Source organism: Spathaspora passalidarum (genome assembly GCF_000223485.1).
Source record: "Spathaspora passalidarum NRRL Y-27907 unplaced genomic scaffold SPAPAscaffold_1, whole genome shotgun sequence".
NCBI classification, from domain to species: Eukaryota; Fungi; Ascomycota; class Pichiomycetes; order Serinales; family Debaryomycetaceae; genus Spathaspora; species Spathaspora passalidarum.
In genome coordinates, this window is record NW_006767425.1 from 254,437 (window position 1) to 281,527 (window position 27,091).

At 38.0% G+C, this 27,091-nt stretch overlaps 12 protein-coding genes across 12 annotated transcripts; 4 read left to right on the top strand and 8 right to left on the bottom strand. All coding sequences in view use genetic code 12, as the record gives it.

Moving 5' to 3' along the window:
* Positions 1-64: 64 nt before the first annotated feature.
* Positions 65-1,315, bottom strand: SPAPADRAFT_145126 (origin recognition complex subunit 6; the record flags this gene model as incomplete). The annotated part of the gene is made up of 1 exon (XM_007372080.1): positions 65-1,315. One exon carries the CDS (start codon positions 1,290-1,292, stop codon positions 168-170), a length of 1,125 nt encoding a protein of 374 aa, XP_007372142.1.
* A 178-nt stretch (positions 1,316-1,493) lies between these two features.
* SPAPADRAFT_57797 (uncharacterized protein) lies at positions 1,494-2,242 on the top strand (the record flags this gene model as incomplete). The annotated part of the gene is made up of 1 exon (XM_007372081.1): positions 1,494-2,242. One exon carries the CDS (start codon positions 1,535-1,537, stop codon positions 2,009-2,011), a length of 477 nt encoding a protein of 158 aa, XP_007372143.1.
* A 345-nt stretch (positions 2,243-2,587) lies between these two features.
* Positions 2,588-5,770, top strand: SET1 (histone methyltransferase; the record flags this gene model as incomplete). Its single annotated transcript, XM_007372082.1, has 1 exon — positions 2,588-5,770. The coding sequence occupies one exon, from the start codon at positions 2,588-2,590 to the stop codon at positions 5,768-5,770; it is 3,183 nt and encodes a 1,060-aa protein (XP_007372144.1).
* A 941-nt stretch (positions 5,771-6,711) lies between these two features.
* CDC5 (polo kinase) lies at positions 6,712-9,876 on the top strand (the record flags this gene model as incomplete). Its single annotated transcript, XM_007372083.1, has 2 exons — positions 6,712-9,718; positions 9,777-9,876. One exon carries the CDS (start codon positions 7,040-7,042, stop codon positions 9,005-9,007), a length of 1,968 nt encoding a protein of 655 aa, XP_007372145.1.
* Positions 7,373-9,893, bottom strand: RPB11 (DNA-directed RNA polymerase II core subunit; the record flags this gene model as incomplete). The annotated part of the gene is made up of 2 exons (XM_007372084.1): positions 7,373-9,718; positions 9,781-9,893. The coding sequence occupies 2 exons, from the start codon at positions 9,831-9,833 to the stop codon at positions 9,403-9,405; spliced, it is 369 nt and encodes a 122-aa protein (XP_007372146.1).
* A 1,139-nt stretch (positions 9,894-11,032) lies between these two features.
* Positions 11,033-16,035, top strand: SIN3 (transcriptional regulator; the record flags this gene model as incomplete). Its single annotated transcript, XM_007372085.1, has 2 exons — positions 11,033-11,055; positions 11,240-16,035. The coding sequence occupies 2 exons, from the start codon at positions 11,033-11,035 to the stop codon at positions 14,997-14,999; spliced, it is 3,783 nt and encodes a 1,260-aa protein (XP_007372147.1).
* Positions 15,106-18,861, bottom strand: SPAPADRAFT_53159 (uncharacterized protein; the record flags this gene model as incomplete). The annotated part of the gene is made up of 1 exon (XM_007372086.1): positions 15,106-18,861. One exon carries the CDS (start codon positions 18,859-18,861, stop codon positions 15,106-15,108), a length of 3,756 nt encoding a protein of 1,251 aa, XP_007372148.1.
* Positions 18,862-19,399: 538 nt separating this feature from the next.
* SPAPADRAFT_47821 (uncharacterized protein) lies at positions 19,400-20,332 on the bottom strand (the record flags this gene model as incomplete). The annotated part of the gene is made up of 4 exons (XM_007372087.1): positions 19,400-19,563; positions 19,623-20,064; positions 20,120-20,215; positions 20,288-20,332. The coding sequence occupies 4 exons, from the start codon at positions 20,330-20,332 to the stop codon at positions 19,400-19,402; spliced, it is 747 nt and encodes a 248-aa protein (XP_007372149.1).
* Positions 20,333-20,477: 145 nt separating this feature from the next.
* RRS1 (Rrs1p) lies at positions 20,478-22,093 on the bottom strand (the record flags this gene model as incomplete). The annotated part of the gene is made up of 1 exon (XM_007372088.1): positions 20,478-22,093. One exon carries the CDS (start codon positions 21,213-21,215, stop codon positions 20,604-20,606), a length of 612 nt encoding a protein of 203 aa, XP_007372150.1.
* SPAPADRAFT_47823 (ERMES complex Ca(2+)-binding regulatory GTPase) lies at positions 21,350-23,383 on the bottom strand (the record flags this gene model as incomplete). Its single annotated transcript, XM_007372089.1, has 1 exon — positions 21,350-23,383. The coding sequence occupies one exon, from the start codon at positions 23,381-23,383 to the stop codon at positions 21,350-21,352; it is 2,034 nt and encodes a 677-aa protein (XP_007372151.1).
* A 120-nt stretch (positions 23,384-23,503) lies between these two features.
* Positions 23,504-24,631, bottom strand: SPAPADRAFT_63972 (uncharacterized protein; the record flags this gene model as incomplete). The annotated part of the gene is made up of 1 exon (XM_007372090.1): positions 23,504-24,631. The coding sequence occupies one exon, from the start codon at positions 24,629-24,631 to the stop codon at positions 23,504-23,506; it is 1,128 nt and encodes a 375-aa protein (XP_007372152.1).
* Positions 24,632-24,838: 207 nt separating this feature from the next.
* On the bottom strand, positions 24,839-26,812 carry LRO1 (phospholipid:diacylglycerol acyltransferase; the record flags this gene model as incomplete). The annotated part of the gene is made up of 1 exon (XM_007372091.1): positions 24,839-26,812. The coding sequence occupies one exon, from the start codon at positions 26,810-26,812 to the stop codon at positions 24,839-24,841; it is 1,974 nt and encodes a 657-aa protein (XP_007372153.1).
* Between the last annotated feature and the right edge of the window lie 279 nt (positions 26,813-27,091).

Here is a 27,091-nt window from a genome sequence, read left to right on the forward strand (position 1 = left end):
ATAAATGTCGTAGCCTTTTGGAACATTCCAGATCGCCTTCTGGACATTTTTTTTCGCACAAAGTAAGGTTCGTGATGGGTTTCCATTTTCGGTTACACGAACCAAACGCGCAGTGCACAATACTGCAAATATTACATTAAAATTTCTATACAGGCTGTCTCTATTTATTACTTAAGAATGCTACTCGACCAAGTGTCATAGTAATTCTGTTGTGGCTTACTCTCGTACAAAACGTCTCCATGGAGCATTGCTCCTAATCGTTCCATTAAATCCCAACCTTCGCCAATTCTTGCTCTCCGTTCAGTCACAACCTTCATTTCTTGCGAGGTCTCAGTTCCATACATAAACTGTTTTTCAATGTCAATAAGCCATTGTTCGTCTTTCATCCAGTCATCAACGATATCATACCAAAGCGCCAAATTCCATCTCATTAGTCCACCCTTTTGGTATTGGAATAGCAAATCCAAGAACTTTTGTTCTTCACCTACTTTAGAAGAGAGTAGCTTGTGGTTGATCCGGATATATGCCGTACGTACCATTGCAGCTGCAAGCAACCATTCTGATTTCTTGACAAATTTGTGTTTATGCATGAGGAATGTTTCTGTCATTTTTGCTGATGTTTGTGCTGGGATATAAAAGTTATTGCAAAATGTGATGAAGTCCAGAATCAGAACGTTTTTCTTGTCATACTTGTATACATGTGGTGACAGGGGACTGCCTTCACGATTGTTCTTTTTATTAAATGGTGATTTCAGGGGGCTGGTGGTCTTTTGGTTAAATGGCGATTCAATATCTTTAAGAACACCAGTCTTTTGTTTCTTGGAACCAGGCGTATCTTCTTTTTGTAACTGTTGCAATCTCTTTAATGGAGATCCGACTTTAGGTGCACTTTTTGTAAACTGACCAGGAACAACCTTCAGACCTTTGGTAGGAGTAACTGGATCTTCGACATCAGCTCTTCTCTTTCGAGGGCTGGTATTGGGAGAACTAGCAGCAGAAACTTGATCTATAAACTCTCTGAAGTCGTCTAGAAGCTTGCCTACTAGTTTCGGTTGTATTGGGATTCTGGTTATCTGAGGAGATGGGAGATCAAACTTTTCTTGGTACTTTTCAGCAACCAGGTATGCACATAGGTGATATCTTGCTATCTCTGCTTTATTGGGTAGTACACCTTGTTTTCGTAAACTCAATTGGTACAATGATGCTATATAGTCTAGTAATTTTGGAGGAAACTCTCCTTGATACGTAGGTAGGACATCACGAAGCGATCTTTTTAGCTGAATTGTGCTCATTGATATTTGTATTGGCGCGTTTTAGGGAAGGAATAGCACGCTGAAGATCTACCACAGTCGGTAGATCTTCAAAACCATGTTTGGTGGTGTCAACATCGTCCACGTGACCGAGTGTCCGGGTAAGTGCAAGTTTTGTGCGAACCAACCAGAGGATCTCAAAACTGGATTACTTGAAAAAAAGTTAATGCAAAAACGGAAAAGCTATAGCACAAGGAGCAAAGTAGCAGAAAGAATACACCATCATGTTATCTAGAGTTTCAATAAAGTCAATTCCAGCCACCGGGGTCCGTTGTTTGTCCAGCACAGCTTTTTTGAGACAAAAGGCAGTTGCCGAAGCTGAAGAATTTGTCACTGGAAAGGAAATAGTATCGGGAGCACCAAAGGAACTTGTGACCAACAGAGTAGTCAGAATCTACCAAGAAGCTAAATACGCCACACAATCCGGTGTCCACAACACCAGAAACTGGAAATTGGACTGGGATGTCTTGGGTAAAGGAAACAGATGGGAAAACGACTTGATGGGTTACCAAGGTTCTGCTGATTACATGCAAGGTACCATTATGAAGTTCGACACCAAGGAAGCTGCCGTCAGATTTGCCGAAGGACAAAACTGGGATTACTACATCCAAGAACCAAAAGAAAGACATTTCAGAAAGAAGGAATACGCAGCTAATTTTTACCATTCTGCTGGTCCATTAAAGCACATCAGAACCAAGTAAATGGAACTTCACAGTATTGTATTTTAATAAAACATCTCGGCTCATTAACTCCCCTATTTATTTCGTTTCAAGATGTTGTTATGTTGCCTGTCCCATGCCCTAGGGTAACAGCTGCTGCTACTACTACCACATCTATCACTTTTGTGTGTTGCATTTTGAATATTGGTAATCGCCACATATCATAAATTTATACGCATACTTCCAATACACATAATTTCATTAGTTGTACAGTTTTATTTGTAACGTCATCTCTATATGCTTATGTGATCCGCTGTAAATCTCGATAGTCGGAAACGCGCGCAAAAATGTCAAAACTGAAAAGAAAAAAAAAAAAATAAGAACTTGGAGTCACTCACAGGACTTTATTCTCACCTAGAATAGACATAGGCCACTACCATCGGGACCATCGACTCAGACTGTGTTTAAAACAGACTTATAGTTCGAAACCTATTCAATCAACCATAATCATTCACTTTTGAGGATTGTTTTCTGAAAAGGTATACGTTTTTTTTCTTTTTTTTTTCCTCAATTGATTGTGCATTATACAGATTGGTAAGTTTAACAAAGTATCATATCATGTCTTACAATAGGGGCTACAGCCATAGAGGTTACAGCGGAAGCAGCGGCACTGGTAGTTATAGAGATAATAGATATAGATCAGGCCGGACTGATTCGAGTTTTAGGAGACAGGAAGACCACCCAGGTGCGACACTAACTCTAAACAAAAGCTCCCATTACGACGACAGCAACAACAACAACAACAGACCGCATCATTTGGGATCAAGGTTCCTGGCAGGATCACGAAATGGTGGTTCTTCTACTCCAAACGGTTCAAATTCTGACCGAAATGGGAAAAGTAGCGGAACTCCTACCAAGGGTAGTCAGACCCCAGTACGAAGAATAGAAGGAAGTGATTTGATAACCGGTGAAAATCCCAAGGACTCGGATTTCAACAAACTCTTGCACCACAAAGACTATACCGACACAATCCCATTTTCTAGACCTGTCGATTCCAAGAAGAACTACAAGGTCATTTATGACCCAGAATTTGACAAGAGTCTATCCAAGGATGAAAAGAAGACAAAAACCAAAAAGTTGAGATTCCATGGAGAGGGAATGGACGATAAAGAATTGGTTGATCCTAGATTGTCCCATCTACAACTGTACTTTCAAAAACCAAACAAGAAATCAAAAAAATTTCCGTTTAAACAGTTACCCCAACCACGTTTCGTCTTTGACAAAGATTCCCTTGGATCAGCACCACGTACCCAATTAGTCGTATGGGATCTTCCTGCCACCACCAGTGAGATATATCTTTCCAATTACTTTAGAAGTTATGGTGATCCTATAGAAGACATGAAGTTCATTAACGATCCAGAAAACGCCGTACCTTTAGGAATAGCTACATTCAAGTTCCAAGGCAATCCAGAAAAAGCCACCCGATTAGCCCAGAAACTAGTTCAATCAATAAAATCAGAGATGCCCAAAATTGACGGTGTTCTTCTCAAGATTGGCTTGAATGACAACGAGGACGAACTTTTGAATAAGAAAATAGAATTAGCTCGAGATAAATTAAAGGCTATAAAGTTGAAACGAGAAGAGGAGGAGCGAAGACGCCAGAAAGTGATCGAAGAGCAGAAGAGACGAGAAGAAGAATTGAAGAAGAAGGAATTGGAAGAGCAAAAGAAGAAGAAAGAACAAGAAGCAGCCGCCGCCGCACAAGAAAAGCAAAAAGTACAAGAGTCTGATATGAAATACAAACCAAACACCACAATTCTTTCAATCAGAAGACAAAATAAAGTTGTCTCCGGCGTATTTCTTCCAAAAGATCTCAACAAGTACGTCAAGGACCGTGCATTCATCTTGATTCATGACAAGTATGTTCCCACAAAGAAGATCTCATCCCAGGATATTAAGAGGGTTCTTAATAAATATGACTGGACGAGAGTATTATCTGATAGAACTGGATTCTACGTTGTATTTAACTCTCTCAATGAGTGTGAGCGATGCTTTATGAATGAAGACGGGAGAAAGTTCTTCGAGTATAGATTGTATATGGAGATGGCCATTCCAGAGGGGTTTTCAAGCTCTCCATCAGAAGAAGAAGAAATTCCAACTTCGAAAAAGAATGACGTTATAGAAGAAGCAACTAATATTTTAATTAAGGAATTGGAAACTTTCTTGGCTAAAGATATTCGAGAAAGAATCATTGCTCCCCATATTTTAGATTTGCTCGGTCATGAACATTATCCTAAATTAGTGGAAGAACTCAAAGCACAAGAAGCTGCATCTAAACCCAAAGTTATCAACACCAATGACCAATTAAAGCAAAATGCTTTGTCAATTTTGGAAAAAAAGAGACAATTACAACAGCAACAATTATTGCCATCGTTTAGAAAACTTCAACAACAGAATGAGTTAAAGAGACGTAATGCGAGAAAGACCCTTGTTCCTATGCAACATGCCCTTAATTTTGATTCAGACGATGAGGATGAAGACGAAGAGGAAACAAGTAGATCGGCTACTCCAGCAATACAATCGTTAAAGAGAGAGCGTAGTTCCACTGTTACCAGCGCTGATGAGTTTATTGAACCAGAACACAAGAAGCCAAAGAAGGATAATTTAAAGAGGTCAATGTTGTACGAATCATCATCTGACGAGGAAATGGATGAAGAAATGAAAGAAGAAGAAGACAAGGAGGTAGTCGATGAAGAAGGCAAGGCTGAAGTTAAAATTGAGGAAGAAGCCAAACCAGAGGATACCGAGATTGATTATTCCAAGATTGCTGCTCATTTCCAACCAACTGAAGACAGTCCTACCACCGTATACCCCGAGTCACCGTTATCTTCTATCTTTGATTTGGAGGCATTACAAAGCACATTGAAAGATGTGGAAGATTTAGAATTGGCCCAACAGGTATTGGCAGAAGAAGGAATATCACCTTCTCATTTGAAAAACATTGCATATTGGGCATGGAAACAAAAGGATATCAAATTATCATCTGATGAAATCGCTGAAGAAGTGGAAAATATCGAAGTTTTGCCAACACATTTGGAATCTGAGTCAGGAGCATTTAGAAGCGACGGGTACAAGAAAATCAATGATGCTGACAAGATTCATTACTTACCTCATAGAAGAAAGGTGCATAAACCGCTCAAAACAATTCAATATGAAGACGACGATGAAGAAAGACCAAACGATGCCGCTAGTGCTGTGCAAAGTTCTCGTGTCAACCGAGCCAATAATAGACGATTCGCTGCTGATATTACTGCTCAAATTGGTAATGAATCCGATATTTTGAGTTTGAACGCATTGACAAAACGTAAGAAGCCAGTTACGTTTGCTCGGTCAGCCATTCATAATTGGGGTTTGTATGCAATGGAACCGATTGCCGCTAAAGAAATGATTATTGAGTATGTTGGTGAACGGATCAGACAGCAAGTAGCGCAACATAGGGAAGAGCTGTATTTGAAGACTGGGATTGGTTCTTCATACCTTTTCAGAATTGATGAAAATACCGTTATAGATGCTACCAAGAAGGGAGGGATTGCCAGATTTATTAATCATTGTTGTAGTCCTAGTTGTACGGCCAAGATTATCAAGGTTGAAGGTAAGAAGAGAATTGTTATTTATGCTTTACGAGATATCGAAGCTAATGAAGAACTTACTTATGATTATAAGTTTGAAAGGGAAACCAACGACGAGGAGCGTATTCGATGTCTTTGTGGGGCACCTGGATGTAAGGGTTATTTGAATTGATGTTGTATTATTTACTTGGCATATTCTGTAATAATATATACTAATTAAGAAACTTATAGTAGAGGCGGGTTTCATATGTGAAGTTGCTATGGGTTCTTTGTTTATGGTTCTCGTAGCTGCAAAAAAGGAAAATATGAAAACAATCCCAAATTAGACAGGTTAAAAAATATTTACGAATTGCATTATTTCCAGATCTGAGATCGGCATGTAAACACGGACCAGTTAGGAAATATAATTACAAAACGGAATTATGGAAACATATCTAGATAATATACCTCACGACATGCAATGGTTACAAGAAATTCTTGGTTTGTATATTTGATTCTATTGGTGCAAAACCCTGGCTTGGCCCAATTGCTTGGACGAAGCCGAGAAGGGAAAAACGAACTAAGTTGACTACTTGTACAGGATTGCCCCTATGTTGTCTATACTACTTACTATATTGGGCCATTTGAAACATAACTCGCTAGGGGGGGTGGGAGCAAGTCGATAGTAATCTCTTAATTGTTTCAGATTGTAGGTCAACAAGAGAAATAGAACAGTAGCAATGGATGTAATACACACCAACTAGTTGTATAGCAAACCGTAGCCGTATTCCACGTCTGTATTGGGATGTAACCCAAATATACACAAATAATTGTCAGAGAACAATGGCGAGTTTTCAAGATATTCACGTGACCACTTCTTGATTGAGGGAAACCGAAAACAAACAAGTACCAGAAAAAAGTTACAAAATTCCTAATTGGGAAATTCGTAAATATTGAAAAAAAAACCCAGTGAAGCCCAATCCAAACAAAAATTAGCTAGCCCATTCACACTGTTTGTGAAGATCAAAACCTCGCCTAATATTGACAAGAGCTATTCATACATCACCGGTAACAAAAAAAAATAACATTAATATATGAGTTCATAGATATCCGGCTCAATTTTTTTTTTTTTTCATCCAAACTCTTTCTGAATACATTTTCCCTGACACATTATTTACTTCATCGTTTACCGTTTCTTTCAACCCGATATTAGGAGAGGAACAACAACACAAACAGTGCATTGAATTATACTGAATCACCAAAAAAAAACATCAATCCCTCCACTTCAATTGGCGTCTGACTGCATTTACCCAGAACCAAATTGGACGACCCATCAAAATCAACAAGAATATAATAGAAAACTTGTTAACCGCCCACAATAATCACCATTAATTTGTACATCCATTGTACCATATCTGACGATTAAAAACAGCATATCACCCAAGCATCTAGTCATTCAATCATGTCTGCATTCCGTGCTCAACCTTTACAACCGTTGAACAGTGGTCAACTTAATTCTAGAGGAACTAACATAACCCCTATAAAAACCGTTAGACGCCCAACAGAAAACCTACCTGCTGAAGGTGCCAAACAGCACAAGAAGAAAAAGGAAAAGTTATCGGCCTTATGTAAGACTCCTCCTTCAATTGTCAGAACCAGAAACGGAAGAGACTACCGTAGAGGTAACTTTCTAGGTGAAGGTGGATTTGCCCGTTGTTTCCAAATGAAAGATGCCTCTGGCCAAATCTATGCCGCCAAAACTGTAGCAAAAGCCTCAATTAAGAATGAAAAGACCAAAACCAAGTTATTGTCTGAAATCAAGATTCACAAGTCATTGAAACATCCAAATATTGTCAATTTTGTTGACTGTTTTGAAGATGACGTTAATGTATATATTTTGTTAGAGATATGTCCTAACCAATCCTTGATGGAATTGTTAAAAGCTAGAAAGAGAGTCTCTGAACCAGAAGTAAGATTCTTTATGGTGCAAATAGTTGGTGCTGTCAAATATTTACATTCTAGAAGAGTTATCCATAGAGACTTGAAGTTGGGAAATATATTTTTTGACCCGGACATGAACCTTAAGCTTGGTGATTTTGGTTTAGCTTCTGTGTTACCATCTACTGATTCAAGAAAGTACACAATTTGTGGTACTCCAAACTACATTGCCCCAGAAGTATTGGGAGGAAAGCATACTGGTCATAGTTTTGAAGTTGATATTTGGGCTATTGGTATTATGATGTACGCCTTGCTAGTTGGTAAGCCACCATTCCAAGCTAAAGATGTTGAAGTAATCTACGAAAGAATTAAAAAGACCGAATACTACTTCCCAGAAGACAAACCAATATCTCCTTCTGCCAAGACCTTAATTCAAGATTTGTTAAGCTTGAATCCTTTAAACAGACCAACTATCGATGAGATATTAAACTATGAATGGTTCAAGGGTCCTTTCCCTGATAAAACTCATGAAATTAGTTTGAGTGAAACTCCAGTCAGCCTTGAGCAAATTTCCAGAGCTCAATCCAGTATCAATTTTACTAATACCAAGACCAATGCTGGTATCTATACTCCAAGAAACAAGGATCCAGTTGAAATCTTGAGATCTGATTTACAATCTGAACAACCAAGAGCTATGCTCCCTACTTCATTATCTCCTAATGATACTAGGAACAAGTACCAAGAAGTTGACCCTAGTCAAATGGGAAGACCTAGAAGAGTCAATTTCAGTGCAAACTTCTCTACTGCAATCAAAAGGCTCAACCAAGTATGTTTTGAGACCTACCAAAACATGAGAAGACTAGAATACGCCGGCAAAGAACAATCACAAACTCAAGAAGCTGTTGATTGTGAAAACCCTACGTTGATTAGTAAATGGGTTGATTACTCCAACAAGTATGGTTTTTCCTATCAACTCAATAACGATGATATTGGTGTTTTGTTTAACGATGACAACACTTTATTGAAGCTTCATAACTCGGATAGATTTTTGGAATTACTTTACCATGAAAACGAAGGTTGGGCATGTGTTGAGAATTCCACCAGTCATCCTCCAACTCAAGCAAAACGACAATTGGAAATTGTTGACTTTTTTGCCAAATACATGAATAGTAACCTCTCGAAAGTCAGTGAGAATGAAGACAGAAAGGAAATTGTGTTTTTGAGAAGATATACCAGAACATCTGATTATATCATGTTTGAAATGACCAATGGAAACTTTCAGTTCAACTTTAAAGATCATCATAAAATTTGCATTTCTAAATCCGGTATGGTCATTACTCATATTTCTCCAAACCGTTCTACCAGAACCCTTCCATTGGCTGCTGTCTTGAGACAAGGAAACTTCCCACAGGAACAAGTTCCCTCTTGTTTGGAAAAGATTACCGTTATCAAAGAAGCTATCAAGAGAAAGGCATTCAAGGAAGCTAATTAAAACACTATTCTCCTTTTACTATCCTAATTACATCACACAGACAGACTGTATTATTTAACCTATCTTTATATGTTCTAATGATTGACTTGTACACTATCGTTGGTTATTTTTTTTTACATATTTCTCCGTTATTCAAACATTCACAGCCTTTGCACGTTGACAACTTTTCTATATTCAATTCAAGTTTTTGTTGCATATCGTTGCTGCTTTCTACTCCAGTGTTAGCTTTGCGGTATTTTTTACATATATTTTATCAACCTAGCATTATATACCAAATAGTATACAATATCATAGAAAAAAAAATTAAAATTTCATGAACAATATTAATAACATTACATCTCTATTGGTAAAACTAATAGTAAAATCGTCTAATATACAATTGTTTTAAAACAAGCTTAAAACTCGTCTTCGTTATTATTTAACAAAGCCTTAAGGGCCCATTCGGCATTGAACCTACTTTTTATAGCATCCAACTCACTGATCAACCCAGAACAAGCATTTTTCAAAGCTTCTCGTGGTGAGTAATCATCTTCCGTTTGTATTCTCAACACAAAGTTGGCAAATAATGGATGTTCAACCTTGTATGCAGCAAAAATAACCTTTTCATCTTTTAATAATTGATTTCTTAACAAGTTTGCTAATGTATGGTCTTCTCTTTCTATCTTTATGATAGCTGCATTTGGTACCTTTGTATCTGGTGTGATTTTAATTCTTTTAAATCGTTAATAAAAAGTTCAAAAAAAACGGTAATGAAACCAAAAATTTATGCATACTTATCTACTCCATCCGGTAATATAAATAATTCAAATCTATCTGGGGCATTCATTTCTGTTTATTAATTTATGTCTGTTTCTTGCTTGCCATGCACTATCAACAAGAGTAGTTCAATTTGAGGTTGAATTAATCCAGCAAAAATTTTGTAATCGAACACGTGATAAACAATCACATGACTCAAGATATCCGGGTAATCCCAGTGGAACTAAGGTTACCCGGCATACGCACCATTTTTGTTTTTCTGTCTCCATTCAAACGCAACAAGGAATCCTGGTCCATTTCTGTGATGAAAAACGAGAAATTCGTTCAACTGTACAAGTCTAACCACTTTAGAGAAAGAACAAGTTTTGCTTAATCGTTATAGTGATTGGATCCTTTGAATATCAAAAGTTTTGGTTTTTTTTTCCATCAGTGGTGTGCTTTTCAACCCTTGTTATTTTTTTTAGATCAGAAGAAGAGTCAACTACACCAAGGGAAAACATCAATAGTTTCAAAATTGTACATTCAAAAATAAGATAGCACGAATTTAGCATGACCAATCAACAAGATCCTTGGAACACTCAGCAACGCCCACTTGGCCAGCAATTCACGTATGTTTTTGATTTTGATTTTTTACGAGCTTAGCCGTATTTACTAAAGTTAGAATACTAACAAGCACATCTTTAGCCGTCCACCAGTTTTACCACCTCCAGCTACTTTAGAGCAAGGTATGTTTCCCTTTAACACTGAAGTCAGCATACCTTCGTCAAGTGTTAAAAGTACTAACGTTCCTTTAGGCGGTCAACCTTTTTACCCTTTGCCTAGTTTACCCAGCTTAGGCAATGGAAGTGGCCATCCTCAACATGGACATCAATTTACAATTCCATCCATCAACCCTGCAAGTGAGCCATCTCAATTAACACAAGTATGTATCATTTGGAAAACGATTTGCAAAATTCACGACCAAGAGAAGAGTTTTACTAACAAAATATACAGCCTCCTGATCATGCAAGACAGTCAACAGAATTAAGAAGACCATCAAACGTGGCTCTAAATCCACCAACTACTCAGTTAGCACCTACCCAGGGTGAGCCTCACCCCCAGGCATCTGTGGCCCCACCACCCCCACCATCCCTTGGTGGCATTCCCAACCGATCCACTACTAGCAATGTCTACAGACCCTTGAATGTTAAAGATGCATTATCTTATTTGGATCAAGTAAAGATACAATTCTACAATCAAGCTGATGTTTACAACAACTTTCTTGACATCATGAAGGATTTTAAGTCTCAAAGGTATGTTTACTTCGTTATATGTATTACCCGGACACCGGAAAACTTGATTTCCCAGTGAAATTGCCGTCCTGCGCATAACATCCTCATGGTGTTATTTTTTTCTAATTCGGAGAAATAGGGAAATAGTCTTCGGGTATTGCCGAGGTTGTCGTGTACCAGCCCAATTACTAACATTTATTTATAGTATTGATACACCGGGTGTGATTGACAGGGTTTCCACGTTATTTCAAGGACACCCAAATTTGATTCAAGGATTTAACACCTTTTTACCTCCAGGATACAAGATCGAATGTTCTTTAGATCCTTCTGATCCTAATCCAATTAGAGTGACAACTCCAACTGGTACCACAACAAGACCTAATCTTAGCGGAAACACCTACAGTCAAAGATGGGGTACTGAGGAAGGTGCAAGTCAAGTTCAACAACAACAACAGCAGCAGCAGCAACAACAGCAACAGCAACAACAACCACAACAACCAGCACCACAGCAAGTTGCTGCACAAATGCAATATCAACAAGAGCAACAGGTTCAACCAGGTGGAAGTAATGTTGAATTCAATCATGCCATTTCATATGTCAATAAGATCAAGACTAGATTTGCTAACCAACCAGATACTTACAAGCAATTCTTGGAAATTCTTCAAACTTATCAAAGAGAACAAAAACCAATCAGTGAAGTTTATGAACAAGTGACGGTATTGTTTGCCAATTCCCCTGATTTGTTGGATGATTTCAAGCAATTTTTACCAGACACTAGTAACCAAGGTTTCCAACAGCAACAACAGCCGGTTCATATGCAAGAGGGGTCTTATTATGTTAACAATGGATCACAATTGCCACCAGTAGGTAACTTTCAACCTCCAACGGGAACAACCGGTTTAAGTCCAAGTGCCACGCAACAACACTATGGTCAACAAATTAGTTATCCTTCAACTGGAAGCCCTGAACCTCAATATGGTATGGATCAAAAAGCTACCAAAAAGAAGAAGTCAATTTCTGAGCCTTACTATGACGACAATTACAACCAAGAAGCTCGTTTGTCCAGTATTAGATCTGGTGTAGTTGCCACAAAGACGGGCAAACCACCTGGAATGGTTAAAGTTGTTAACACTTCTGTTGCTGCTGCAGTCAATCCAACCTTGGTACCAGGAATTCCAGAACCAGTTCCTCCATATGCTTCAGTTAAGACTTCTTCTCTCCTGGAAGAAATCAGTTTCTTTGATAAGGTCAAGAAAGCTATTGGTAATAAGCAATCTTATAGTGACTTTTTGAAGATTTTAAACTTGTTCACACAAGATATCATCGATAAAGATACATTGGTTGAAAGAGTTCAAGGATTTATTGGTGAAACTCATCCTGATTTATTCAATTGGTTTAAGATGTTTGTTGGATACCAAGATGTTCCTCAGAATATAGAAAACATCACTTTCAAGAAGCATCAATTGGAACTTTCATTGTGCAAAGCCTATGGACCTTCATACAGACAATTGCCTAAGGCTGAAACATACATGCCATGTTCTGGAAGAGATGAAATGTGTTGGGAAGTTTTGAATGATGAATGGGTTGGACATCCAACTTGGGCATCGGAAGATTCTGGTTTTATTGCTCATCGTAAGAATCAATATGAAGAAATTTTATTCAAGATTGAAGAAGAAAGATTAGAATTTGATTATTACATGGAATCTAATTTGCGTACTATCCAAATTTTAGAAACAATTGCTAACAGAATTGCTAATATGACACCAGAACAAAAGGTTGCTTTCAAATTACCTCCTGGATTAGGTCATAATTCACAAACTATCTACAAGAAAGTTATTAGAAAGATATATGGAAAGGATCGTGGTTTCGAAGTCATTGATGCTTTGCATGAAAACCCTGCCATTGCTGTGCCTATTGTCTTGAAGAGATTAAAGCAAAAGGATGAAGAATGGAAACGCGCTCAACGTGAATGGAATAAAGTTTGGAGAGACATGGAACAAAAGGTGTTTTATAAATCGTTAGATCATCTTGGGTTAACATTCAAGCAAGCAGATAAGAAGCTTTTAACTGCCAAGCAACTTGTCAGTGAAATCAGTACTGTCAAGGTCGAACAACAGAATAAGAGGTTGCACCCATTGACTCCTAAGCCACAAGAGCAATTGAATTATACTTTCGAAGACACTGAAATTTTGTTTGACATTGTCAAGTTGGCTGATGTTTTCATTAACAGATCGTCCAACTATTCTGCTGGTGATGGTGAGAAATTGTCTCAATTTTTACAATTTTTCGTGTCACTCTTCTTTGGAATACCGAGTGAAACCATCCAGAACGCCTTGGCTGCAAGAGGTAAGGCTGAAAAGAATGAGTTTGTTCACGAAGAGGCTGAAAATTCTGATTCCTCTACTTATTCATCTGATGCTGGAGCTAAGAAAAGAGCTCGCGAAAGTGATTTATTACGTGATGTGTTGAAGAAGCAATCCAAATCAAAGAAGGATGATCGTGGAGATTCACCAACTCCACAATCCGCAGATGCTACTATTACTCAAGAAGTTGCCGAAGAACTTGAAAAATCTACTGAATTGTGGATAAAATCAGCCAACACCAAATTCTCATTGAAGGATGATGAATCAGAAAACAAGCGTGAAAAGTATAACTTGTTCTGTAACACCACTATTTATGTCTATTTCCGTCATTTAACTACCTTGTATGAGAGATTACACGAAATTAAGGCAATGAATGAAACTGTCAGCAAGGAAATCAAGAGTCGTAAACATCCTCAATTTGCTAAGGATTTGAATTTGCTTTCTCATCAACTCGAAGATGTCGGTGTTGAAATTAATGGCTCAAAGGATTGTTATGTTCAAGTTTTGGAATTATCAGAAAAATTAATCGAAGGTGAAATTGAACATCAGTGGTTTGAAGAAAGTTTGCGTCAAGCATATAGAAATAAGGCTTACAAGGTTTACACTGTTGATAAAGTTGTTCAAGCTTTGGTGAAACACATGCATTCTATGATCACTGATGCAAAGACTTCAGAAATGATGGTCTTATTTGAAAATGACAGATTGAAGCCTGTTTCTAGCGCCAAAGAACAAATCTTGTACCGGATCCAAGTAAGAGCTTTGATGTCTCCTGACGAAAATATGTTCAAGATTTCCTTCAATGAAACTCAAAATTCAGTCAATATTCAATTTGTTAGCTTGGATGACTTAACAATCAATGACCACGAGAATTCTCAAGAACAGTATAACTATTATGTTACAAGTTATGTGTTATCACACCCAACCGAAGGAGTCCCAGCCTCAAAGTTGAATATGCCATTCTCCCGAAGCTTTATTGAATCTTTAGACGAAGATAGCGTCGATGGACGTGCTACTACTGGGTTAAAGGTTTCTGTTTGTGAAAATTCATACCGATTATTCTTTGAAGAAAATTCACATGATGAATTTATTGCTAATTCCGTATATAAGGAACGAGCCGAAGAATCTGGTAAGCCTGAAGAAAAAATTGAAAAGCTTAAGAAATTATTGAATGGCGAATCTGGATGGAAGTCTGTTTGTGCGGATGAAGATGCTTCTAAATTAGAGGAAAAGATCAAAATTTTGTATGAAAAAGGTGCTGCTGAATTTAACGAGCATGAAAGGGCTAAAGATGTTGAGATAAAGGAAGCCGCTGCTGAAGCTCAAAAGCAACTAGAAGAGAAAGAGGCCTCAGCACAACAAGAAGAGCTGATTGATGCAACATCCGAGAGTAAACCTGAAACTACAGATGAACAACAGGTAAAGACCGAAGAGGAACACGTGCAAGAAGAAGGCGCTGAGAACTTGGATGAAACCCAAATGGTAGATGCAGACACTACCGTGGCTCAGCCGAACGATACAACAATACAAGCTGACGCCAATGATACTACAACTGATGAGACTATAAACCCAGAAGAAACCACGATTGTTGGTCAAGATGAGTAATTTGTACTGAGCTCAGTTTCTATATAATTTTCTTATTTTTTATTTCTTGCTTTTGCTTTTATTCTATTGTTTACGATTTGTATATTAAATAAAATTGTTTAATTAACTAATTGAATCGTCTTTCGACAGCTGCTCTTGCTATCCTTTCGGTCGCCATACTATAAGCCAATTTCGATCTTTGGTTAAGTCTTTGCGATACAAAATTCTTTCTTCCTCTAGCAATCAACAACCTTAAAATCATATCCTCTTTCAAAGTCTGATTGGTGATAGGATCTGCTCTTGCTTCTTTTACTTCAACTGCTGCCTGGGCTCTTGATCTAGCGGTGGCATTTGCCAGGATTGTTTTATTTCTCAATAATGACCCACTTCTGATCCTAGATTTTTGTCTGTTAGTGTGTGTTGGAGCACTATCAAAGTTATTTCTATTATTTAACATTTGGACATATGCAGGAGATAAGCGTTCAACTTCGTCGATTAAATAGTCATCACCTTGATCATAAAGAGCAGGAATCAAAAGCAATGATTGATATTGTTCTGTCTTCAAATCCTCCATTGGTGGGCCATTTCCTTCATTATGGAAAAAACTAACAAGTAAGCTTAACCAGAAAAGTACCGTTTCCAATTCAATATCACTTAAGGGACTATCAATACCAAGAATTCCAAGCGAGACATTGGCGAATTTAGATGACACTGCTTGCCAACTATTACCTCCTGACTCTAATGTAACTGATGCTTTAGAAAGTTTTGGCAATACAAGTTCATCAGCACTGGTTACAACAACATTCCAAGTAGCAACCATTACCTTCATGAAGATCTCATCTTTCAAAAATTCCTTAAGAACACACAAATTCATATTTAAATAATCACACAAATGTTCGATTGCAGCTTCGGAATCCTCCTTTGAAGGTTGGCCCTTAGAACAGATTGACTTCAAATTGGCTCGTGAGAAACATGCATGAATGAAACCAGAAAACTTTTCAACCATGATCTTGATAGCTCGTTCTTGACAACGTTTCAAGGCCCGGTATGCCCTACCCATTACAAAGATCGCATCCAATGTTTCACTTTCCACCGCAACTTCAATAACTAATTTCCCTTGTAAATCGAGATCCAAGATGATTTCTTCAGGCATACCATTATGCTTGAATTTTCTGGGGTTTAATTCCAAATATGCCTTCCCACAAAGTAGATGCTGGCCAAATTTCTCATCCCATACCAATGCTGACAATTCAAATGAGGTATTTGCAGGAATTGTGATTTCAAACTCTTCATCCCATTCTGGATCTGAAGATTGAGTAATTGTTCTTGTCTTGCCAATTAATCGCTTAGCATTAAAATCAACCAAGGAGACGTATGGGTTGATTTTATTGCTTGATTCCCTGGCCACTTTAAGGTTCTCAGCCCGAACAATTCTTAATGTAAACACATGACTTAAGTATCTATTTTTTGAATTGGGATCGTAGGTAGATAAGGAATTCGAGATTGATTCTGGATCAAGCCACTCTTCCAATTTGGCGAGGTTTTGCATCATGGCAGATAAGTTGTTCAATGCGATACATGTCTGTGGTTCGAAATTATATACCACTTGGGGTTCTGGTTTCTTCAAATTTTGGATATTGGATACAACATTCTTAACTTCATCTAACCAGTTTCGGCCAATATCGGGAGTATCTTCCTTTTCCAATTTAGGAGGTTCTAATTCTTGAAGAATCTTGTTTGTTACTTGATCCGCATAGTAAAGGGCACCATTTGAAATACTTCGCAATAATATAGTGTAGACTTTGGATAATTGAAATTCATTACTCCAATGTTGACCTCGAAGGGCGTTCAAATACTGCTTGATAATTGTAAAGATATCCAAAATAGAATTACTATTCTTTTTGTCATCATCTGAAAGATCTATTGGTTCATAGTTGTCATTTTTGAGAGCTTCAGTAATAATTGCCAAGATCTTTTCGTCACTTTCTTCAATCCATGCTTCTAAATATGGAAAGAAAAACTGTTCCAAATCAAATTCAAATTTAGAACCAGCGGGAGTTACTTGATTATGGATATCTCGAATTTCACTTAATGTCTTGTATACTTCTAATGCATCTGCAAAGGGAATACGTTCTTTTCTCTTTTCAGCATACCCTTTAATGTGGGTCAAAATTACACGGACATCACTGGCAAACATCCCCGTGGTAATTGCTGCTACTGTATGGGCAACATTCAAGAACCCTAAAAGTGGAGCCTTGTATCGTTTCTGTAACTTCTTAATATCGTCAACAATCATATCACAGATATTCAACACATGAATAACACTAAGGGTATCATCTCGAGGAAGGTTGGCAAGATACTCACCATATCTGGTTCCGGCAATCTTTAGCAATGCTTTAGTTAATCTCTTTTCCCATTTCTTGGGTAATCCCGACTCGGAAACTATTGGAAACAAAGAGTCTGATTCAATATATTCATCCAAAAACGATAAATACGGACCAAACTTGGGTTTTGTAACTTCGCTAAATAACAACACGAGCGCTTCTCTAAGCGACACAAATAGTTGACTGTATGATAATCCAAGACAATGGGCCCATTCATCCTGGTCATCTTTGAGCCATAAATTCTTGTCTTCCCAATCTAACCCACCTTCTTCAAGCAACTTTTTACAAGTCTGGAATGCCTTCATGGTGGCAGCAATGCTTATGGGAGCTTGCTTCTTATTAGTCAAATCCCGAGGATCTTCGGCAAAGACATTAGATTCGTGTCCACAACACATTAATGCTACTGCTCTTGTGGGGTAATCAATATGCCATATTCTTGCACAGATGAAGAGTAAATCCTGGGCCGCCTTGGTTAAAAATGGTTTCTCAGCAGCATTGAAATCGGAAGGATCTTGTTCCTCTAATAACAATTTGGCCAAGGTGAAGAAGCAACTCCTTTCTTCGCCATATCTCGGTAATATATGGAATTGCTCACCAGCTGGGATTGGTGGAACAGGAAGTAAGGCTAATTCAGCAGGCACTTTGTACCTAGTAACTAGCAGAGCTGCAATTGACTCTTGTCTTTTCTTCCACTGATTCATCACTTCTCGAGAGGGGAATTTATCCATGGGAGGGTCACATTTTAGAAATTCTTTAGAATCCTTATGCACATGCTTGGCAAGGGCCATATCTTTGTATTTAAACACATCCTGCTGAATCTTGATATCGTCAACTGTGAATAGAGTTTTCAATAACCCGATGTAATTCTTATCCAAATCAGTTAGTCTATATGATTTCTGTGGATATCTCACACTTCCCGTAACCAGGGATTCTAAACTTGGGGCAGGTTTCTTGGAAGTGAATGACCGTTTCGTGTCTTGCAATTTTGCAATCACTGATGCATCTTTATCCCTACGAACACTGACAATCTCGATAAGCATATCAATGAATATCCTGGTTTGTCGGAAAACAATTTCACTCATGTCATCTTCGGCATAATTGGCTACTATCTTTAGTTCTTGGTTGGCAGAAGCCGCAAATTTGGGGATTAAAAAGTCAATGTTTTTAAGATACTTTTCTTGAGTAGGATCAAGCAATTCTCCGTATAATCGTAATAAAGACCGCCTGGTTTGTTCATCGACAATCTTTGAGTTGGTCATGATTGTCTTTAATTTCTCCTTGAGGGCCCTGATGGCATAATCAGGCAACATTTGGTCATTCATCATACTCAAACGAGATGCACGTTTTGATGGAGTTGGTTGAAGGTTGTTGTTTTCTATTATGGGAGTCCTGAATCTGGCTTCATTACTGTATTCTAGTAGAATGACTTTAAGCACATATTTGTACAAGTCTGCTGGAGTGGCAGTTGCTGGAGACGGCGATGGCAGCAAATTAAGCATTGCTGTTGAAGCGGTACTCACATTTCGTGAATGATGAGGTCTTGGAATTGAATTACTCATGTTCAAACAAACCTGATGCAAGATTGCTTGTTACTGTTGCAGGGCTGATTTGATAATACGCGGATTCTTCTTTTTTTTTGGTGGTGGTGGTGGTGGGAAAACAAAGGCCAATACTTAAATGAACGAAAAAGTGCAAGTTTAAAACCTGGGGAGTAGTGTAAACAGCTGTAGTAGCAGGTAATGGTATACAGCCGTGAGAGAATAATAACCAACCAGGTGTCCTAAAATGGTTACACCTCTTTTTTTTTTTTTTATCTCCGTGAAGTTTAATTTCTTAAAACGGTTTCGATACGCCCCAAAAATGTTTACCCCATTTGATCTTGTGATTCTAAAGTTTAAAATCTTTATTCAAATTAAAATACAAAGTGCGTTTCTAAATACTACATGAAATGAAATGAACGACATATTGTTACATGTGAACTCGCCAGCAGGAGACACCATTGGTCAGATTGTACTAACATTGCATTCTTCTACTTGTTTACTCTTCTTCAGAACTTTCGTCGTTGTCATGGGAAAATATTTCCTCTACTTTTGAGTTTCCATTTCCATTCAGGCTTTGGTTAGCTAAACCATCACTAATATCTTCCGGTTTAAATATATGGCTAGTTAAGAGTTTATTCATTTCGAAACTTGTCACCATTTCTAGTCAAAAATGTTAGTAAATGAAGATTCCATACCAGTTTTAGTAGATAAATACATACTTTTCTTGAAAAGACGCTCCAATCTTTCGTCACACAATATCTGTCTCTTGTCTTCTGGATTTTGTAAATCGTTGTCTTTGATGTATACCCACAACTGTTTCACCACTTGGGGTCTAGAAGCTCTGCTCTGTCCGATAAGATTGGCAAGTTCGTTTGACAACACCATTTCCTTATTGAACCCCACAGCTGCTGTACGTTTAGGTTTATCAGTACTAGACGACGACTTTGATTTCTTTTGTGACTTTCGCTTACCATTCTTGTGGTCAGTTACTGCCCTTAGCCTTCGCCCCACACTATAATATTCTGTCTGCAGCAATTTAGCAGCAAGAGGTGCATCTTGCCGTTCCATTTCTTCTCGCTCCTTCTTGACAGTTTTCTCTTCCTCCTCTTTCTTGTCCAACAACAAGAAATATCTGTTTGTTATAAGGTCGTTTATATCTTTCTACACAAAGTGTTAGTACTGGCCCGATTCAACTTTGTCTCTTTGTCATACATACCTTATGTGGTTGCAAGTCCACACCAAACAACTCTTGCAATGCATTTCTGATTCGTTTCACCGTTATCACTTCCATATCGGAAACACCCAAGATCGCCTAATTTCACAACAGTTAGCATAACCATACTTCGTGCCCAGGGTCAGGCTCAACGAGCCAACATATACATACATCAATGGTAGGGACGTATTTGTCCGGATCAAATTCTGAACTCATGATATTCTTGTGGGATCTGTGAGATTTGTCAACGAGAATAGTTGGTAGGGTCTAGTTAAGCATTCCCTGCGCGACCAAAACTTTAATTTCGGTTGTTAAATTTGTCTTAGCGAGAACAATAAAGTGGCTACACAAAAGAGAAGTTGACTTTTACATATTTCTTACTAATTCCAAGCTAATACAAGCTATATTCTATCTACTCATTATGTAACTGAAAAAAAAACTTTACTAATATACATAGTTATGCTGAAAAATGCAAAGATGGTCCATTCTAGTTGGCACCTTGATTCTTTAAATTTCGTTTATGTTGTAATTCATTCTTCTTAACCAACTTCTTTCTTTCAGCACGACTCAAGGTTCGAGGATCAATCAACTCATCTGGAGTATCCTTAACCTTATCGTCAACTTCAACCAACCATTGGTCATCCAATTCCTTGTTCTTACCCTTGTATCCCCACTTAGGCACCCATTCACCGGTAGCTTCATCATAAACCATCTTACCATCCTTGGCCTTGGCCTTGATACCCTTTCTAGCGGCAAATTGTTCCCATTTGGTAGGTGGCTTAGGCTTAGGAATGGCCTTTTCTCTAGGCAACTGGGTACTTGGCTCTGGTAATTGAATCAAAGTCATGGTAGAGTTTTGACCAGTGGAAGAACCATGGGTATCAGTGGTGGTCTTTACTGGTAATGACAAGATTTGGTTGATTAATAATTGTACATTATCTCTAGTAACTGAAGTCAAGTATTCTTCTCGGTCGCTATCACTGGTTAATTTGCTATTGTCAAGAGGATTTGGATCAAAAGTGGCCAAGTTACCAAGATCATATGTGTTTGGAATAGGTTTATCTACTGTGACTGGTTTATATTCGGTTTCGTTAGACATGTTGTACTATACTTGGAAGATAATGAAAGTTACAAGTCTTCTCTTGATAATTTAATTTTTTTTTTTTCAGATGAGGATTGATGAACAGCCAAAAAAAAAAATAATATGGCGCCGCAGATTCCATATTGGGATACTCACTTTCTATGCATACTATTAAACATCCATATCGAAACCATGGCCATAACAGCAACAGCACCACCAGCCATTACAATCGGGATAATTTGTTCTTGGTCTACTTTTTGTTCCTTTTCTAAACCTGGGGTTGCCGAAGCTGGATTCTTGGCAGCATCAACTAGTTGGATAAACAACTCATGAAGTGATGAAGTCCAAGAAGATGAGATATGTAATGGAGAACTCAAGTTCAACTGTCGGGTATAATTTTCCGGTTGCACATCGCAACGTTGTTGTTGTTTATCCAAGTCGGCTTTCAAAGCAGCAAATACCGAGGGAACTTCATCTAACGATTCGGCATACTTGTTTCGGATATCGACAATGTATTGGAATGAATCGGGGTCCGATGAATCATAAGTATAACAAATAACATCACATTGGTTTAACCGTTGCTTGTTTTCTAAAATGGCAGTTTCCAACTCTCCAAGCTCTTCTAAAATCAAATAACATTGTTTCCCACCTCTCAACTCTATGTCCTTAACCACCAATCTAGGTTGAATAGTTGGTGAATACATTTCACTATATGAATCATGCAAAAACAGTTCAAGTAATGAACTTTTACCAGATTGAGGTGCTCCAAGTATGAAACAATTGAATACATTTCTATCATTTACATTACCACGATAGAATTTACCCTTTCTATTTCTTGTTTTTCTGGGTTTGGTTATTTTCAATGCCTTCACCGAAGTTCCTTCATCAAATCCCAAATATGCCAAATATTCCAAGGTTGTTTTATAGCTTAGAAAAGTAGTCAAGTTCCATTGAGCTAGCCATCCTTGCAATGTAACATACCCTTCTTCGTTGCAAACAATCGAAGCGGGGAACTGAGTTTCAACCCAAAGCTTGGGTATACCTGGAGTAGGTCTAAACAAATTAGTCAATTCATCTTCATTCAACCCACCATCATTATCTTTGTCAAACTTGATAAATAAATCAACAAAGAATCGATATCCAGAAGGACTCAATTCAACACTAGAGTTAGGATTAACTTCCAAGTTCGGAAATAAGAACTTATCATGCAATGATAACGAATTGGTATAATGGAATGCTCGTAAAATACACCAAATAGTTTCATGCCTTCCTGACATGGCATACATTCTATTAAGCAACACAAATCCATCTTCTGATATCCCCTCGCTCCCGGAAGATAAATCAGGATATATCTTTTGACTTAACTTGGTCATTATATCTTCATACTCCAAATCAGTAGCGGGGTGATCAAAACATTTCAAATGCAAATCAGAAAACTCTTTGAAGTTTAAGTATCCATCTTGGTCAGTATCACATAGGAAAAAAATCCTCTTTAATGCCGCTATTGCTAATGGTTTAAGATTACCTTCTTTGGCATCAAATATAGGTGAGATTGGATGGGTCACTGCTCTTTGACATAAATAAAATGCTTCCACTACATTATAGTTGTTCTTGGCACTACACCTTATTCCTGCTTCAATCTCTTTAAATTCGTTGATCAATGGGACAAACTCATCCTGGTTTTGTGTTTTCAATGTGTTTTTATGCTGGGTATCTGACTTATTGGCACATAGAATAATTGGAATATTGACACCCATAGATCTGAACATTGGCATCCAATGTAAAGATATTCTTTCATATGTGTAGTGGTCTGAATAGACTAACCAAATTACATCAGCCAGCTTAAGTTCCTTTTGTAGATTGATCATATCTGAAGACGATGTATCTATTATTGTTGTGATATTGGGGATGTACTTCAGCACCATCTTAGAACTGGATTCCTGGAATCTAGATAGTACGGAATCGCCATTGGATTGATGTGATCTGTTTTTCTTGGTTCGTGTTGCCAGGTTTTCAAGTGAGTATTCATCAAAACTGTCAATGTAGTCATTTTGTGAAATTGTAATTGGTGGCAAAACACTTGGTTGGGAATCGATAATAGTTTCCTTAATTAAGGAAGTGATGAGTGAAGATTTTCCCACCGAATCATCCCCACACACCACTACTCTTAGCGTATCTTGTGACATTAAATTAGTGTTTATTTAATTGGTTGTAAATCTACCAAACATTTTTTGGTTGCCATTAAAAAAAAAAAACATTTATAAAAACTATACGGGGAGGGGGGATCATTACAAATCTATACAATATTACTCCCTAAACATGGTGAACTCGTCTATCATTGATCCTGGCGTATCTGTTAGGTGTGCCATAAATATTTCAGGTTCGTCTTTAACCTGGTCTATTCCTTCCTCCTCTGCCTCTTCTTCTTCTTCTACAGGGAGTGGTTCTCTACCATCATCAAGATCAACGTAACTGGATAAATTATCCCTAGAACAAATCTCTTCAAAATGACCCTGTTCTTTCTTTGATGTAACTGCTTTCAATTCATGTAAATCAGCAATGGAAAACAGTCCAATTGTGGGTCGCAAACATCGGAGTGTTTCCCGTCTCCAGATGTCTACTTTATGCTGCAAGGGTAGTTGCTCAAATGTGTGGAATGCAATAGTCAAGATACTAAGTAAATCTAACCTATCTCGCGTTTTTAATTCATTAACTACCAAATCGTAACTGGAATTGTCAGGATACGAATCGGGCCATTTGGATACTGGCAAGTATAATGCAGTTATATGGGCAAACTTACTACCAGGATCAGTTGGTTTAGGTTCAACAAGGGGATAGTTGCCGAACTGGTCAAGTAACCATTCGTTGGTTAGTAATTTCGCTTTAATTCGTCTATCTCTTAGTTTCCTTCTAAGTTTACTCTTTTCTCGTTGCCCACTGGCGGGATCCACTGATATCTGGGATCTCGCCATACTTTTCTTGATAACTTTCCTCTTCTTGCTTGTGCCCTCACTAGGTGGTGCTGGTTGTGCTGCTTTTCGTGATCCTCTTGGTACTTCAACGATCCTTCGTTTAGTTAGACTCCTTATGGCAGTGATCTCATCTAGAGGATGCACTGGGTCCCCCTTTTTTGAGTCCAAATGTCTTCCCAAAGACCCTTTGCTGGTGAATTCTTTATGACAATAAGGACATATTCTCCCATTATCTATAACTATTTCTTCTTTGGACATCGACACAACAGAAGGAGGCAACATTGAGACATCTGGGGAATCTTTCAGTAATCCGAACTCTTCACTCAAATCATGTGGAACCATCTGCTGGTGTTGGCGCTGGTGCTGGTGCGGCTGACTAGAACTACTATTCTCATATACCTCGGTACCGTCCTGTTTTGGTATGTCTCCTAAATTTGTAAACTCGTCATAGGTGTCATTCATGACATTCTCTAATTGGCTTTTAAAAACAGCTGAGCTATTCAAAAGCGCAAATAACGGTTTGTTACTTAAAAATAAACTGTTTTGGAAGGGAGGGGAGGAAAGAGTTAAGTTTATTTTTTTCCATTATACATTTTATTATTCCATCCCACCCCTCTTTGTTAAGTGTCACGGTTCCCCATGTTTTTTTTTTTAAACTATAAAATTAATCTAAATATTTAAACCCTCGACTATTTGTTTTAGATTGCTTACATATCTATCAGTGATGGTATCCCCCTTTCCGGAAGCCACGGTTAAAACTAACTCATTTAACTCAGCACTGCCGAGGATATCAACATGCTCTGCAGTCTTAGCACCACCTCTAATATCAAATCTATCCGGTTCATGTTTAATTTCTACAATTTTAACCTCAATTCCTGCGGGATTAAATCTCGATTCTGACCCTTTCTTCCATTCGTGACACATTGTATGTGTTAATAACAGAACTGTACCATCACCATCCGAAAAATAAACTGGGGTTTCTGCCAATGGATCAATTATATACGGAAGTCTAACGGATTTATCAGCTTCTGTATAAGTATATGCTCTTTCTGTAGGTTTTCCAACTCCATAGAAACAATATATTTTCATGTCTGGGGCATTTGGTAGTTCTGCCTCTAATGGGTTGGACCAAGTTCGTTGATCCTGATTATTAGCTTTTATTTCACTAGCTGTACGAGCAACACCCCAGGAGTAGTTATCTCGTACTCTGTTAGTGTACCATTCTGGTGTGACATCTAACATCTTGTCTATAGCTTCATCAATTGTCGCGTTGGTAACGTGGCCATCTTTATGATTGTATTTGAAAAATGTACCAAAACTTTCTCGATTACTAGAGTTTGCATCCAATACTTCCTTAGGTTCAAACTCATTGATAACAGGATCATCAGGGGCGTATGTCAAATTACCCCAAATTAATTCCCCTCCCTTGGGCAACATCCCTGCAATTCCTCCAAAAGTTCGCAACATATCTACACGTTCTCTTCTACTGAAAAATTGCTCCAAGCCATACACTGCTAAGGCATTTAATTGCACGGTATCCTTCATTTCTCCTGACAAAAGCGCCGAAATAGTTTTTGGTGTTCCCAAAGTAGATCCACTTATATCGACAAATGCAGCAATGTGGTCATTGACCCATGATTTTCCACCATTTCCATAATCTTTCCCACTAGCTTCAACCCATTTCATAAAGTAAAATATAATCTGTGAACCCATTGAATGACCAACAAGAATAGACTTTTCACCAGTATGTTTAACGGTTAATTCAATTTGAGCTTTCAATTTGGAGAAATATTTGTCTCTTTTTTCCAAATCAATATATGTCAATCTCCAATCATAGGCGGCACTAATCATATTATCAGGACTATATCCGATAACCGCAAGATTTTGCAAGATTTTGTTCCAAATCCAATATCCCGGCATGAAAAAATCAGAAGCTTCAAACCCTTCGGCGGCACGCAACTTGATTCCAGGTGGATCTAACCCTGTTTCCTGGTCCAACATGATATGTTTCAACCAGCATGTCTTGTCGAGAATCATCATTTTCAACATATAGAATGACCCCCACATTCTCTTTCGGAAATGGCTAATGGAAGGACAGGAACCATAGTTTGTAGTTGACCATGATTGTAAACCAGTAGAAATAACACCAGGAACCATGATAACATTGTATTTCTGGGTGAAGTTCTTCGTCATGGCCAACCTTTGTCCCACACTAAACGATTCCGCTGATCCATGTAGGCCATCGTCGGGACTTTCGGCTTCCTGTAATAACGATTGCAATCCCAGCGGTAATAAATCCTTCCATTCACTCCAATCTTTCCAATCTTCAAAGAAATTCAAATTATTGAAATTGTTGACAACTTCAGACGGCGCATTAGTGGTTGAAAATAAAACCGTCAATGCCAATCCCAAAACTGTTCCCAATATAAACATAACCCGTTTGGATTCATATACTTTTCTCTGTTTCTTCTCAATGAACTCGTCTCTATTCTCCTGCAGTACCCGCCTGCCATGATGGTGGCTGTGATGTGGCTCGTCATACAGAAGACGTCTTCCCCTTCTGTCAATTCCACTAGATTGACCTATTGAAATGCCATCTATCTCGGCACTTTTTTGCTTTCTGAGTCTTGGTGACGTTGACATTGGCAGTTGAAAGTTATATCTTTATATTGGGAGGGTATGCTGTAATTGTTGTCTGGAATTTGAAATTTACTGATATAGGAAAAAAAACTAATTGAGTTTAAGTTAAGCCTGTCAAAAAAAAAAACTATGCTTAGGATTGCAGAAGAAACTTGAGTCGTTAAATCTTCCCGTTCTTTCCTTCAGAGAACAAACCAAAGAAGAAAAAATTGTAAACATAAAAGCCGTTAAATTTCACATGGAATTTGATTTAAACGATGATGTTTTCGAAGGATGTCTAGA